This window comes from Pelodiscus sinensis, chromosome 23 (assembly GCF_049634645.1).
Source record: "Pelodiscus sinensis isolate JC-2024 chromosome 23, ASM4963464v1, whole genome shotgun sequence".
Lineage (NCBI taxonomy): Eukaryota > Metazoa > Chordata > Testudines > Trionychidae > Pelodiscus > Pelodiscus sinensis.
In genome coordinates, this window is record NC_134733.1 from 20016039 (window position 1) to 20032636 (window position 16598).

Here is a 16598-nt window from a genome sequence, read left to right on the forward strand (position 1 = left end):
TGGATCATGGTGCAGAGTCCTCCAACATGAGCTTTGGGAAGCTAATTCCTCAGGTGGCATATCTGTGCAGAGCCCAGCTGACAAGAGGCATGGGGCCAAATCCGCGGTCATGCAAGCTTGATAAAGATACAGACAATAATGCGCGACTCGTCTGTCGGCACGCATGTGTGGAAACGTGATGGCCTGTTAAAACGGGGAATTAAAATGTCTGCAGGAGCCAGGCAAGCGGCCCCGGCACTGAAGGGCAGACCTAGTACCAATGCCCAGCCATCCCAAGTGGGTTGGGCGGGGAGCTGAGGCTTTCTCAGGAAGACTCCTGTGGGAGTTGGAGGAAAGAGAAGAATCCTTTCACATTGTCTCTGGCTGTGGCTTGTCTGCACGGATCACAGTCTCTCCTGCCCACACCCCCTTTAACTGGATAATCAATTAAACATAATGTTTCTGCATAGGGCCCCAGAAATCCTAAGGATGGCCCTGCCAGCAGCTAATAAGAAAGAGGCCCTCAAATCCTGCCTCTTTGTGGCGTGAACCCACGCTGCATTTGCTAAGTTAGCGGGGTGAGGTTTGGTCCAGACTGTCTCATGTAACACCTCCTCATGGCATGCAACACTCTTCCCCAGCATCTAAATCCTGATTGGAGGGCTTGTGACTGTGCCGTGTCCCCCAGAGACGGGGACAAGATTCCTGTCCCATCTCACTGATAAGCAAAGGTCTCCAGAGGCTTCCATCTGCTCCACCCTTGGCCAGCCTCTGAGGCCACGTCTCCACTTGCTGTGCCAGAGATTGAGCTTCTGGCGTTCGATTTAGCGAGTCTAGTTGAGACCCACTAAATCGAACGCTGAGGGCTGCTCCAGTTGGCGTCGGTACGCCTCGCAGTTGTGGGAAGTTAATGGGAGTATTTGCTCTTGTCGGCCTCCCACTGTGAAGATGGCACCAAGCTTGGTTTAAGGTAAACCGACTTCAGGTATGTATTTTACCTAGCAGGAGTTACGTACCTTAACCCAACTTTCCGGGTCTAGTGTAGACCTGTCCTAATAAAATGACCTTGAATCATCAAATCTAGGCAGTAACCCTGTGCAGCAGAAGGCAGTGCAGGAGAGCGTAGCAGACATCCAGGAGATATTCCAGACACTTTTTCCTTTAACAGGGCTTTCTCAAAACTCAGTATCAGATGCTAATAGAGTCACAGTTTTTTGAGTTCTGTCTTTGCTGGGGCTTAGGGTTGGTTTGTTTTTAATGCAGACCTTCAAGGTGAATGTAAAGATGCATTTAAGGACTGGTTGCTGGGAAGATTACAGCAACAAAGTAGATAAAGCTGTCACTGCCCAAGTACAGACACAAAGTCAAACAGCAGCACTGTTGGGAAAATTGGGATGTAGCTCGAGCAGGCAGCATCAGAGCTGAAAAGATACAAATGCCATCACTGAAAAGTAAGTAAAAGGAGTATTAGACAGGCTGATGGAAGGTGTATGTAGGGCCTGAGCCTGTATTTAAGAGCTGTGGTTGTTAAGAGCCACTATTTGTAGTTTTATAGGGAGTTCACAAGAAAGCATCTGCTGCCCTGGATGGAACACTAACATTTCTGAGCGTGCCAAATAAGTTTCAGATTCTTAATACATTACTGTTCTAAGGGTTTCTGTAACTCTGACTTGTCTTGCCTCCTCTCACTGCCAAATGTGACATCTGGGTCAGCTTTTCTAGCCTAATTAACTCTCCGTAGAGCTGGCTTGGAGGGCATTAGTCCGTTGTGCCATATACCGTCCATAGAAAACATTAATTGTCGAAAGTCAGCCATGGAGATAACTCGCTTGTTCGGTAGGGATTAGGATTAGCCTCACAAATGGAATCTGGACACAGTCTGTCATGAATGATGAGCAGAATCTGTGAGCTATCGCATACAAGCCTTAATGAACCTGCTCTGAAATAACACTATGGCATACGGCCAGATTGCTTTCACATGGCCTCCGGTTCTGTTGCCCAGCTACCTGTGCCACACGGGCAGCCTGTCCCATCGCTGCTGTTGTGATTTATTCCCTACATTTTCGTAGCACCAAGATGCTAGGTCCCTATGATGCTAGGTGTTGTGCAAACTAAGGATGTTAAAGACTAGTCGACTATCTGATAAGCATTTGCTTATCGGATAGTCTTTTGACTAGTCGACTAGTCTAAATCCCCCCCTGCTGCCTCTTTGGGATAGAGGCAGCAAAGGGGGGGAAGGGTACTTCAAAGTGTACCCCTTTGAAGTCACTTTGAGACCCCAAGGTGGCTGTTGCACAGCTGATCCATGGATCATCTGTGCGGTGGGCTGCCCCTTTTAAAATGCTGCTTCTGCGCAATTCAAAGGGAACTCCCCAGCTGATCCCTGGCTCCTCGCGGCATTTCCCTGGAGCCCAGGATCAGCTGGGGACTCCCTTTGTCTCGTTGGGTTCACAGACCTATATGCCCAGTAATTCCCATCAGAGCACTGTTGCATGGCAAAGGCAAGTAAGGGTTTCACCAAACCACCATGCAGGAAAAGAACCGGAGCATTTTGGTCTTGCGTCTATAATTCCCATCAGCTCAGCTACTGACATCACAAGGAGTTCTCCTGTGCGGGGGGGTTAGTGTTCCCCAGTCAGGGGACTGAAATGACTTGGTGTTGCCATTTAGGGGCTGTTGGCCTGGTGGATTTACACGTGGATTTGCAGGGAGGCAAAACTGAATTAATGGCTGCCAAAGTGGTCAGTGACCGAGGTTTAGACTGCATATTTCTAAAGCATGTTTGCAGCTGCTCTTTGATTGCAGATTTAGAACCATGAGGTGAGGAGTTCTTGGCTTCCAAGTTTCTTTGCTTGCTGTTTCTTGAACCTCAGTGAGCCTACTAGGCATGGGAAAAGTCCAAAAGCAGAACTCAGCACTACCCTCTTGAGAGTTGGCGTACCGACTGTTCAACAGCAGACGGGCTGCAGAGGTGTTCGTGCCAGACCAGTGTGCATTGGGAAAAGAAAGATGTACAGAAGGGGGAGTTGATGCGGAGTGATCCGTGATTCGCATTCTGTTAACACGTAGAAGAGACGACTCTGATGCCGGACTGTCTGTTTTTCCTACAGGCTTCACCAATTACACCCGGAGCCCATCGGGGGACATCTTCAACCCAGAACACCACCAGGTGAACCAGGACATGACCCAGCCTTTGAGTCACTACTTCATCACCTCGTCCCACAACACCTACCTCATGGGGGATCAGCTGATGTCTCAGTCCAGGGTGGACATGTATGCCTGGGTGCTGCAGGCAGGCTGCCGCTGTGTGGAAGGTAAAGACAGACGGGAGTCGCTATGAGCGAATCAGAAGGCTCCGTAGATGGCGTGTCCCGTCTTTTAGGGAAAGGATCATGATTTATCTTCACAGGGCAAAGTCGGGGGGGGGGGGGAGGTTGAGCACCAGGTGCATTTCCCGAATGAGCAAAGGCAAAACAGGGCTTCTCTGACCCTGTATTTGTGGCCTCCTTGCTGACACATTTTCCATGGCACAGGAATAAAGAAGAGACTTGAGGGCAGGGTTCTTGTTTATACTTGTAAAAATTAGGACTCCGTCTTTAAGGCAGAAGGCAGTTCCCCGTGGCGATTCTATGCTAGTTCTCCCTTAGCGGTGTAGGGCCTATGGCACACGGCTGGGCCATTCTGATTCCATCTACTAAAGGGCATCAGTGAACTAATGTACGAGGCTGAGATCTGCAGCTGTTTTGCTGAGGGGGGAGGGAATCCCGGCTATGGAAAAGAGGGTCACACTATGAATACCTAGCCCCCCCCCCACCATGGTTCTGATATTTGTTGTTGAGAAGTCAATCGTGGAGTCTGTTAGCTGAAAGAATCCTCCAGGGAGCAGTACCCGTGTTGTCCCTGTCCCCAAAGTCTTGCCCAGTATCATGGGAGGTGGGTGAAGGCAGGCCCTGCCCCCAGCTCCGCCCCTTCTGCCTAGACCCCGCCCCCCACGGGAGCCAAGTCCCCTCTCAGCACCATGGGGAGGACAGGCAGGTGGTGCGTGGTCCCAACCTCCCTAGTCCCAGAGCATGGGGAGGGCGGGTGGCCCCAACCTTCCTGGCCTAGCACACGGGGAGGGCAGGTGCTCGGGGACAGCAACACTCTGCCCTCAATACGCCATAGTCATTCAGGGGGCGGAGTCTGGGTGGGGCCAGGCTGGTGGTTTGGGAAAGCAGTGCCTTCGCTCGCCTATTATACCCGCCACCCCTGCCCAGCGTAGAGGGTCACAGCCTCCAGACAGAGGCCTGTGGGCATGATAACACCTTCTCAGGGGCTGTGGAAATGCGCCTGGCAGGAGTGTAAGGCTAGGGAGAACCCACAGGAGGGACAGGCTGCTTAGATCTTGGCTTTGCTGCTCTCTTGAGGGGCTCTGCTGAGAATCTGCCCTGTTCTAACGCTGAGCCCAGATGGGATTTGGGTGCTTTACTAGCTGTCCCCAGGAAGGTATTCCTCTGTGCTCGCCGAAGAACATGTTCCACTTCGGGCTCTCTCAGCAGGAGGGCCCTAGGTCTTCGGTTCACAACAGAATCCCCAGGCAACCAAGGAAACCACTCAGTGACCTGTAGGAGAGACACGAGCAGGGGAGGCAAGTCTGTGCTGTTTTGAGACCGTGCGGGGGCTGGGTAATTCAGGGGCGTTGCAGATTCTCAGTGCCTCTCACAGAGGCTTGGCCCTAAGTCATTCCTGGAAGGATGACACTTCTGGAATGGGGAGTTAGGCTGTTTGGCAAGATGTGCCCAGTATCAGGAAAATCTCCTTTCAATGTGCATGAGCCTGGCTGTGAATTCTCTGTTCTAATGGGGTGGCTAAACGTACTGACCCGCCAAGCCGCATACAGCAACCTTCAGAATTTGGAGAGCAGGGTCATGCCTGCCAGGGGTCAGGGGTTCACCTCGCTCCTGTTGAAGCCCCAAGCCCTGACAGGAGCGCCCCTTGGGATGAAAGCCCCAAGAAGCCCCTGGCAGCTGGGCAGAAGCTCCTGTTCCACCCTGCTGCTGCGAGGCTGAGGTCCCAAGCTCTCTCCTCTCTGTCTGGTTGGTGAAGGGGGGCGTGGGGGGCTGGCAAGCAGCAATTCAACTACAGAAGAGCTGCCACCATGGTTTGGCCACCCTGGGTTTTAGTCTATGACCCTTAAGTCTAAAGATCATAGACTCATAGAACATTAGAACTGGAAGGGACCTTGTGAGGTCATCAGATCCAGTCCCCTGCCCTCACGGCAGGACCAAGCACCATCTAGACCATCCCTGAGAGATGTCTCCACTGATGGAGATTCCACAACCTCCCTAGGCAACTTATTCCAGGGCTTAACTAGCCTGATAGGAAGTTTTTCCTAAATTCTATCTTAAACCTCCCTTGGTGCAATTCAAGCCCATTGCTTCTTGTTCTAACCTCAGAGGCCAAGGAGAACAATTTTTCTCCCTCCTCCTTGTAACACCCTTTTAGGTTCTTGAAAACTGCTCTCATGTCCCCTCTCAGTCTTCACTTTTCCGAACTAAACAAACCCAATTCTTTCAGTCTCCCCTCCTAGCTCATGTTCTCTAGACCTTGAATCATTTTTTATTAATTGATGAATGGTACCTTTGTTTCCCCTCTACAGTTGACTGCTGGGATGGACCAGATGGCGAGCCCATTGTCCACCATGGATACACCCTCACCTCCAAGATCCTCTTCAAAGATGTGATTGAAACCATCAACAAATACGCCTTCATCAAGAACGAGTAGGTACCCGGCCAGCTGAGAGCTCCCTTGGGATACCCTGGCTGCGAGGACCTAGGGAGATAAACTGGACTCCCTGTTTAGACAGCCTGTGTGAAAGGCAGGATCCAGTGCGGACTGGGTTCTGCACGAGCCAGATGCGCCTGCATGTGCTTGATTCTTCCTGCAGTGAATAATTCATGCACGGGAGGAATGATGAGGCAGAAACACCTGTTGGTCTGAGTTGCCCTGCTCTGCTCATTCCTTCTAAAGCCCCTGACACTAGCTGCTGTCGGAAGACAACACACTGGGCTAAGGGAGCCGGGGGGAGCGAAATTTAACTGGATCCTGTGGGGTTTGCCACATTCTCAAAAAGATCTCTTGGCATTGGAAAAGGTTCAGAAAAGGGCAACAAAAACGTTTAGGGGTTTGGAACAGGTCCCATATGAAGAGAGATTAAAAAGACTGGGACTTCTCAGCTTAGAAAAGGATAGGATAGAGGTCTATAAAATCATGACTGGTTTAGAAAAAAGTGAATAAGAAAAAGTTATTTACTTATTCCCATAATATAAGAACTAGGGGTCACCAAATGAAATGAATAGGCAGCAGGTTTAAAACAAACAAAAGGAAGTTTTTCTTCACTCAGTGCATAGTCAACCTGTGGAACTCCTTGCCAGAGGATGTGGTGAAGGCTAGGACTTTAACAGGGTTCAAAAAAGAGCTAGATAGATTCATGGTGGTTAGGTCCATCAATGGCTATTGGCCAGGCTGGGTAGGAATGGTGTCCCTTACCTCTGTTTGTCTGGAAATGGGTGACAGGAGAAGGAGCACGTGAGGATTGCCTGTTCTGTTCCCTCCCTCTGGGGCAGCTGGCATTGGTCACCGTGGGCAGACAGGACACTGGGCTAGATGGACCTTTGGCCTGACCCAGTCTAGCCGTTCTTATGTTCTTATGGATTTAGTAGCCGCAGACTCTAACACGGTTTGGCAGTGAGAGTACCCTGCTTTTTTATGTGCCAGTGGTACCAGCTCTGCTGGCTGGCAGTTGGCTGCACCCCAAAAGATGGGTAGGAAATTTGTCAGCAGGCGTATTTGTTGATGGCTAGACGAGGGGTGGGCTAAATACAGCCCACGGGCCGGATACGAGCTGGCTGACATTTCTGTTGAGCCTGCGATGACTCCCGGCAGCTGTGAATCCAGAGCCGCACGTGGCTCTTTGGCTTCCCCCTTACGATTGCCAAGATGCTCTAAGTCCTGCAGCACAGCGGGGTGCCCAGGCACTTTGCCCTCCTGACGTGGCCCCACAGTGTTCCCACGAGCAGCCAGCTGCTTCTTGCATGTCTCTGTGCAGGAGGGGGAGCCGGGTCCATGCGTTTCCTCTGTCTCTAATGCTGGCCTCCCATTGGCTGGAAATCAGACAATGGGAGCTGTGGGAGCGGTGCCAGGGGCATGGGCAATGCACAGAGACCCACTTCCGCTCCTCCTCCCCAAGGGGCATACGGAGACATGCCAGCAGCAGCTTTCCACTTCCGGGAGCAACATGGGGACCCGGCACGCAGGCAGTCTGCTTGAGTCCTGCTGTGCCACCAGCCAGGAGCCGCCTGTGATAATCCTCTCCCAGCCAGAGCCTGCATCTCACACCCAACTCTGTGCCCCAGGTCAGAACCCCATCCTGTACCCCTCTCCCAGACCCCGCACCGCCTCCTGCACCCCAGTTCTCTGTCCCAGCCCTGAGCTCCCTCCTGCATCCTGCAACCCCCTCCCAGACCCCGCACCGCCTCCTGCACCCCAGTCCTCTGTCCCAGCCCTGAGCTCCCTCCTGCATCCTGCAACCCCCTCCCAGACCCCGCACCGCCTCCTGCACCCCAGTCCTCTGTCCCAGCCCAGAGCTCAATCCAATTGGTGGATTGACTCCACTGCAGAAACTATTGCCCACCCCGAGCTAGCCAGAAGCCGTCGCCCGAACCCGGGTCCATTCAACGGAATGGGTTCGGTCTGAGTCCCGTGTGTGGCAGGAGTCTGGAGAACCACCACCTGACTTCACACGCACCCCCTGCTCTTAAAGTGATGCATGGGGGTGCTCTGTATGGACGTGGAGACAAACGGGCAGAGCAGCCGGCCTCGCGTCCCCAGAAAGAGTGCTAGGAAAGGGGGGGAGCAATGCCTATGGGAGGGATCTGGGGTTTTTCTCTTACCTTGAATCTTGGTTGGACGAAGCAGTGTGCCTGTTGAAGAGCGCTGGGGTCAGGGTGCAGCGGCGGCTGCTTCTCTGAGCTGTGTTGCTCATGTCCATTCCACGGCCGTGGGCACAGATCGTCGGAGAGTTTTCCCTCAGTGGTACCTGTCGGGCTGGCAGGGAGCCCCCTGGAGTGGCGCCTGCATATGCACGTGTATAATCCCCTGCTGGCCTGCCACCCCCTCAGTTCCCACTTACCGTAAGCCCCCCATCCCAGTGGTTTGTCTCCACGGCTGACAGGATGACGGGTATGCCAGCGTTCGTGGAGATCAGCTTCTAGGCGGTGGATGTTCCCAGTCACGTCCCATGTTACCAATGGCAAATCTTTGCCTTTCCCTGGGGGGGCGTGCTGTACCTGGGTAGAGCGCTCCCGGCGGAGGAGGATCCTGCAGATACCAGCCCTTACGCCACCCTTTTTTAGAATGGGCCGGAGGGTGCTGATTCCATTTGGGAGGGTTCAGAACCCGTTTTCAGGCCGCACTGGCATGGCAGCCAGACCTTTCTAACACGCCTGTAAAATCAGAGTTGCGTCGATGCTCACTCTGATCAAAACCCGCCTGCATTAATTCAGAAAGGTATGCTGGGGTCTCTCTGCCACCGGGCGGGTAGGCCTGAGATGTGGGACACCTGGTTTCAAGCTTTGATCTGCCTGATTCAGAGCAAGGTTTTACATCTCACACCTGTTGGATTCAGAGTAAGCAGAGAGTTGAACCGAGATCTCCAACTTCCCATGCCCAGGCTAAGATGTGAAAGAGACTTCTTGGCTCTCTTCCCTCCCTCCCAAAAAACCAACCTGTCAAAACAGACCACTCTCCAAAACATTTAGGCTTTGTCTAAATGAAGTTTTGTCCATCATGTGCTGCCCAGATCTGGCAGGGATTTTAAGGGTCTGATAATCTGATCCAGAGCTCACTGAAGTCAATTGGAAGACTCCCATTAATCCAAGTCCCTAATTGTGCCCCGAAGCCAGTCAACCATCCTTAATAGAGCTAAGCTGTTCCTGACATCTCAGCCAAAGCAATGTTAGTGTGTGAGCTGGTGACTTGAAAAACCCAGCTGTTTGCACCGGGACTTTGGAACACAAAAGCACAGAAGGCAAGAAAGTTAGCATCCAAAGTGCCTTTCAAATGTGGGTAACTCCTAATGCCATCAAGGAAAGCTGCCTCGTTTGGGGATAACCGGGACCCGTTACCATTAATTATTAATGTTTTAATTTATTTCTTAGTAAGGCCCAACAGCTGGCTTACTAAAGAAAAACAAAGATGTTGAGACTTGTAAGTCTCTTCCTCCCCAGTGCAATTCTCCCAGGATAGCACAGAGTGATTCAAACGCAAATTAAGAAGCGAGCTTTTGGCAAAAGCTCTAAGACCAAATTAGCTACCAGTGAGGTGGGTTGTCCCATGTGGGATTTTTGTCCAAGTCTAAATATATTTTTTCCTTCTAATGTAGGGCTTTCAAGGGCCAGGTGACCATCTGCATTACTTCCAGAAATCACATTTTATTCAAAAAAAATCTTTTTTGCATGGTTAGCTTCCACACTTGTCCCAGAATTGTCACCTGTGAGCGAAACAGGAGTCCACCAAGCTTTGGTTTTTACATAGTGCTGATCCCCTTGGTTTCAAAATTCTCAGATTTGTGCTTGATCATTTCTAAGAAGCACAAAGTGAATTCTGAGCCTCAGCCAGAAGGACCCAAAAATAAATGCTGAAAATGAAAAGTAATGCAGAACATGGATTGGCTGCCAAGGCGTGTCCGTTACGCCATGCTATCTAGGTTGTTAGACCTTGATAATTAACTTGTTTGGCAATAGTCCCTTTTGTGTGCATCTGTCTGTTACGTGGTCTTTCTTTAACAATAATCTAGAACTAAGCTTCAAACAGAGTGCTGGCCACCATGTGCCATTGTAGGTATTCCACATCGTCTTGGTGCTGCTCCCTTTTGGGTGCAGGGCTCCCTGTGGGAACAATCTGGCCTTAATCTTTGTACATCCTAAACCTTCTGGGTTTGTTTTCCAACATGGAAAAAAAATGGGCGAACTCTAGCATGGTCCCAAGCCCATTGACATCATTAGAAACTGTCCGCTGATTGCGTGGAGCTTTGGATCCGTTTGTTAGCAGACGCATGCGCATCCCCAGGAGCATCCACAGGAATGGCGTCTTATAAATAGCTCCTGTCTGATGGCTCTGGTTTGCCCACTTTCCATTTATATAGTGAGGGGGCTGGTTCTAAGTAAGACCAGTGGGTGTCTCTGCTTGGATAAATTGGGCGGTACGTCAGGCTGCTTTTATCTAGATGCCATCATTAGTATGAGACTTTCCAGCTCAGTTTATCTCCCCCGAATGTCCTGTCTTCAGGAGAGTGGTCCATACCCATTTTTTAAAATGGCCCCGCAGCCCTGCCACAGAATCATCAAATCCTAGGGCTGGAAGAGAGCTCAGGAGTCATCGAGTCCAGCCCGACCCCAACTCAATCATCCCAGCCAGGGCTTTGTCAAGCTGAGAGTTAGAAACCTCTAGGGATGGAGACTCCACCCCTCCCTAGGGAACCCATCCCAATGCTTCCCCACCCTCCTAGGGAAATCGTTTTGCCTAATATCCAACCAGGACCTCCCTCTCTGTAACTTTTGACCATGGCTCCTTGTTCTGCCACCCGTCACCACTGAGAACAGCCTCTCTCCAGCCTCTTTGGAACCCCCCTTCAGGAAGTTGACCGTGAATAGCATGAAGCGCTCTTAAGATTGAGCTGGGTGTTTCTCAACAAGCTGCTCACAAGTCCTGGAGCTACTGCACCACTGTTAGACGATAGAGATGCTATGAGTGAGGGGAGGGCGGTTGGTAGAGCCCAGGTGCATGTCAATAGAACAAGCCTACGGGGGTGGGAATGAAAGGCTCTGCCTGCTTCGTGTAATACTGACTGAAAATCATGTTGATTTTTTAAAGAAATGAAGCAAAATGTTTGGTGCAAACCCAATAAACAAGTACAGTAAACTTCCGATAATCCGGCACCTTTAGGACCCAGGGGGTGCCGGATTATCAGATATGCCGGACTATCAGAAGGGGGGGCTATGGCGGGTCTGGGGTGGGGGGATGCTACCCCAGACCCCCTCATAGCCCTCCCTTCTGATAGTCCGGCTCTGCCCCAGGAGTCCCCGATTCAGCCGCTGTTGGTCAGTTTCAGCAGCAGCTGAATCGGGGACGTCTGCAGCAGAGCAGCTGGGGTGCTGCTGGGTTGGTCCGGTAGCGCTGACCCTTGGCGCCGCGAGACCAACCCGTCAGCATCCCAGCTGCTCTTGGGGATGCCTGGGGCAGAGCAGCTGGGGTGCTGACGGGTTGGTCCTGCAGCGCCGCTCCTCGGCGCTACTGGACCAACCCAGCAGCACCCCAGCTGCTCTGCCCCAGGTGTCCCCAAGTCAGCCGCTGCTGATACTGATCAGCGGCTGTCTCCAGAAAGCCAGAGGCAGAGCTGCTCTGCCCCGGGCTTTCTGGAGTCAGCCCTGGTCAGTTTCAGCAGTGGCTGAATCAGGACACCTGGGGCAGAGCAGCTGGAAGGCTGCTGGGTTGGAACCACAGCGCCGAGGAGCGGCGCTACTGGACCAACCCAGCAGCACCCCAGCTGCTCTGCCCCAGGTGTCCCCAAGTCAGCTGCTGCTGAAACTTATCAGCGGCTGACTCCAGAAAGCCAGAGGCAGAGCAGCTCTGTCTCGGGCTTCCTGGAGTCAGCCGCTGGTCAATTTCAGCAGCGGCTGAATCTGGGACTGCTGGGGTGCTGCCGGGTTGGTCCCGCAGCCCCGAGGGGCAGCACTAATGGACCTACCCGGCAGCACTCCAGCTGTTCTGCCCCCTGCTTCCCGGATTCATCGCTGGTCAGTTTTAGCAGCGGCTGAATCGGGGAAGCTGGGGGCAGAGCAGCTCCAATGGTCCGGCTGCCCAGAGCACTTCCAGGTTCCTGATGGTGCCGGACCATCAGGAGTGCCGGACCATCGGAGTTTTACTGTAAAACCAATTTTTCACCACAATATGATGACTAGCAGTGTGAACAAGTGACAAGGGTGCTGGCCGGGCGCTCAGAAAAGCCTGGGTATGTCACTTCACCACTCCCTGCCTCAGTTTCCCCGAACAGGATAATAATGCTGACTTTGCTTTGTAAGCGCGTCTGTAGATTGGTGATGAAAATCTCGAATGGAGGGACCTTTAAGTGTCTCTTTCTACAGCGCGTTTATTTTCTCAAGTCCAGGACCAGTCTCCATAGGGCCTCTCTGTGAGAAGCAAGTAGGCAAGCATCATGTCCAGACATGGAAACCAAGAGGTTGCAATTGCAATTTGCATCTCTAACAGGACACCCCCCCCTGTGCCCAGACTACCTGAGCCCATCCCAGGAGAGTGTCCACAACTGTCCCCAGTCAGACTGAACCGCCGAATTGGTTGGATCAAATGGTTCTTTCTCAATTAGCTCTGTCAGAAGCTGGCTAGGCAGATGATCTTCTCTGGTTGTTTCTTTTCCAGGTATCCTGTTGTTCTGTCCATTGAGAACCACTGCAGTGTCCTCCAGCAGAAGAAGATGGCTCAGTATCTTACTGAAATCCTAGGGGACAAGCTGGACCTGTCTTCTGTGCACAATGAGGATCCCACCAAACTCCCTTCCCCCGAAAATCTTAAAGGAAAGATATTAGTAAAGGTAAAAGACCTGCTTGTATTTTGCTCTCTAGCCCTCGTCTTCCATGGCTTGGAGCTCTTTTGGGTTATAAACCGCTTGCACCTTTGCTGAAATCAACTATTCTTAGGGTCCACTTGGGTCCTCCACCAGAATGAGAAGAGTAAGGGGAGTTGATGGGGGAGGGTTTTTTTTCTGTCGACCCAGCATGGTGTGGTCTGCGCAGTAAGTCGACCTAAGCTATGTAGATTTGAGTTACGCTAGTAACGTAACTCCAGTTGCATAGCCTTAAATCAGCCTGCCCACATAGTGTAGTCTTACCCCTAGAAGCCAGATCACTTCTGTTTGTGGGAGATTTAAATATCAATGTAGCCACACAGCCTTTCCCACTCCACTCTGCCAGCCTTTCCCCACTCTCCAGTCTGGGATACTAAAGGGTTTTGAGCACCTCTTTTATCTTGGGAATCCAAATCACTTTATAACTGCTTGTTTGTGCCCTCTGCTACACCTGAGTTACCTGGACTGGTTCTGTGGTTCAAAGACGGGTTTTTCTTTTTCTTTTAAGCCTGCCTGGGTCTGGGTTTCCTTTGTGGCTTACAGGGCGTGCACATCTCTGTCAGACACAGCAGATGAATCTCAAGGTACCAGCATCCATTAGATTCTTAGTACAAGTACTTCAAACCTTGTCACCGGCCAGGCACCAGCTAAGAAGAGATAACTTTCAGCTGCTTTTACTTAGTCAAGGCTAATCTATCAAAAGGGCAACATGTCAAGGATGTTTTCAGAGATGGACTTGAACCAGAATAAAATGGGGTGAACGGTATGTTACAGCAGCATTAGTGTAGACACTTCCTACGTCTCTGGAAGGGATTTGCCCATGAATGGAGATGGCCTGCCTGTAGGAGAGGGTGCTAGGACAACGGAAGAATCCTTTCATCACCTCACCGAGTCTACACAAGTGGTCATGTCAACCTACTCCAGTGCTCAGGGTGTGACATTTTTCAGAGCCCTGAGTGACATACAGATCAGTCTAACTTTTAAAAGTAGATCAGGATTAATATAATACCGGATCAAAAGGAGAGACACGCTGGTGTGTGCATTGTGGTGAGGACCTTGGGCGTGGGATGAGCTGTGAGCTAGGCTCCAGTCAGCTACTTTCTGAGTTCGGATGGTCACCTGGCTTACAGCAATTAAGAGACTGTTTGAAACTCGCGCTAGCCTTCAAGGGTTGAAAAAACCCTAGAATAAGTTATCGAGGGCTCTATTTCTTGATCCCCTGAATTCTTCACATCCTCCTCCATTCAGGTTTCATCCCAAAGTGGAACTGCCCAAAGACGCTTTCCTTGTGACATTTCTCACCCACCCGGTGACAGAAAGGGGTAAGGAATCTCAGGAGAACAATGGTTCTCAGCAGGGGATGGACTGCCCTGGACTGACACAATGGCCTCAAATCCTCATCTGTGCCAGAAATGAACACTACTTGCCCACCTCTGATTCAGTCTTCGGGAATCTTCACACCGCTACTGATGTTAGCTGTTTGCATAGCCGCCATTTCAATGTGAATTACTTTAGCCATGTTCTGGTGGCATCAGAAATGCAGGGACGCTGGTTCGGGCGATGGGAATATTTGCTGCAAGGGCTGTACCGATTAAATGGATTAATTGCACCTGCTTGTGCTGGCAAATACCGGGACTGCCCTTTTGAGTGAAATGAAATCTCTTTCCTGTATAGACGGAATGGACAGGACAGCTGGAGACTCGTCTGTTTAAATAACATCACCAGCTCTTGTTCTTCCTTTTGCTACCGTTTTAGCTATTGCAAAGGGCGATCAGTGTCTGAGGTGATTTTAGCTCCCATTAAATCCAGTAGCAGTGATGGCTCTTAGTCCAGGAAGCTCTGAAAGGTTCCATGACCGTGCCCCTTCTTGAGAAAGCCCCAAGCCCAGGTCACCGCCTGAAGTGCTCATTCCCCGTTGCCACTCTTTGCTCTGTGCGTTGGTGCACACATTGAAAGATACTATGACATTTAGAGTTCCTACTCTGTGAGGGCCAGTAGCCACCAGTGTTTGGTGGGGTTTGGAATGGGTGTCCTATGAAGAGAGATTAAAAAGACTGGGACTTTTCAGCTTAGAAAAGAGGAGAATAAGGGGGATATGATAGAGGTCTATAAAATCATGACAGGTATGGAGAAAATGAATAAAGAAAAGTTATTTACTTGTTCCCATAACATAAGAACTAGGCAGTCACCAAATTAAATTAATAGGTAGCAGGTTTAAAACAAACAAAAGGAAGTTTTTCTTCCCGCAGCGCACAGTCAACCTGTGGAACTCCTTGCCAGAGGATATTGTGATGACCAGGACTTTAACAGGGTTCAAAAAGAGGTCCATCAATACTTATTAGCCAGGATGGGCAGGGATGGTGTCCTCAGCCTCTGATTGTCAGAGGCTGGAAATGGGCGACAGGAGAGGGATCACTCGATTATCTGTTCTGTTCACTCTGTCTAGGGCATCTGGCATTGGCCACTGTCAGTAGACTGGACACTGAGCTAGATGGACCTTTGGTCTGATCCAGTCTGGCCATTCCTATGTACTTATGAGGAAAGAGTGGGGAATGAGCAGCAATGGGAAGGGAAGGTATCACCTTTGGTCAGGCAGGATCGATGTGCCGTACCTTTTTCTTAGGTGGGGACAGAGTCTCTCCTTGAGTGGCCATGGCTTGGAAAAGCCTAGCTTCTTTCTCCCATTACTATTCATTCTTGTGCCATCCCCAGTCGAAGGTGGTGGGGTTACCAGCTTGCCTAAGCTCATCACCGACCCTTTTTGGTCTGAGATTCCATGGCCAGCCGGTCAGAATTGCTCATCCTGCATGAGCTCCCATTGAGAACGGCTGGCGTGGCTGGAACGGAACATACCCCAAACATCCAGCCAAGTCATTTAGGGAGTGTCTAGACTACAGGGGTGGGGGATTTTTTCTGAAAAAAGTGGCCTTTTTTCGGAAAAACTTCCTCTGTGTCTAGACTGCTGCCACAGTCTTTCAAAAGTAAATTGAAAGAACGCGGCAGTTTTTTCGACAACGGAAAACCTCGTTTTACGAGGAAGAACGCCTTTTTTCGAAAATGCTCTTTCGAAAAAAGGTGCAATGTAATGCAAACTGTGCTTTTTCGAAAGTACTGGTTGTAGTCTAGACGTAGCCCCAGATACCAACTTTTCTAAAGATCTGGCCCTGCCCAACACATTTCCTCCTAGCCATTTCCTACCTTTGTTTCTTGCATCAGTTCGGTCTGCCTTGGGATTAGCCAAGGCAAGAATTGCAGCCAAAGGACCGAGGAGGTGGAAAGCTTTCTTCTCTCCAATATGGACTAAAGGAGACTCCTTGCTTGTTCTTGAGCTGGGTCACTTAACAAGCTTAAGCTTAATTGAAGCTATGATATATGGACTCCGCAGACCTCAACAAACCTGTCTGGACTCCCAGCCCATATCATGTCTCCAGTTACACACGATCACTTTCCTCTCATCCTACCAAGAGCGGCATGTTGACCTGTCCGCTTAACCCTTTTGTTTTCCAGGGCAAGAAGCTTCCAGCCACCATTAGTGATGACGCAGAGGAAGGGGAAGTGTCTGATGAAGACAGCGCTGATGAAATTGACGACGACTGCAAGCTAATGAATGGAGATGTAAGTAAAACGGGTACAAATGTACATTGACCTGTTCCACTGGGGTGGGAGGAATGCCGAGTTCTTTGGCTTCTGAAACATGACAGTAGGTTCAGGCTCATCGGGTTCTCAGACTTTTCTGTAAGTGGGGGGAGGTGTGAAATTGAATTGGCCTGAGGATGGTGAATCTGTTTCACAGCAACTTTCAAGGCTTCAAAGTTGGATAAATCTGCACTGGGATTTGGAGAGGGGAAAACGAAGTTTTCAAACATTTTTCACCAAAATGGAACGGTCTAAATGTCTGTCTTGGAATCAAACCCTGAGGTTTCCAATTCAGGCAGAGGCA

At 50.7% G+C, this 16598-nt stretch overlaps 1 protein-coding gene across 1 annotated transcript in view; it reads left to right on the forward strand.

The window, feature by feature from the left end:
* Positions 1-16598, forward strand: part of PLCH2 (phospholipase C eta 2) — a 393557-nt gene that overhangs the window by 314668 nt on the left and 62291 nt on the right. The window contains exons 8-11 of the mRNA XM_014574375.3: positions 3090-3293; positions 5618-5738; positions 12454-12625; positions 16166-16273. Of these exons, the coding sequence (XP_014429861.2) occupies positions 3090-3293; positions 5618-5738; positions 12454-12625; positions 16166-16273 (605 nt within the window). The remainder of the gene's footprint in view (positions 1-3089; positions 3294-5617; positions 5739-12453; positions 12626-16165; positions 16274-16598) is intronic.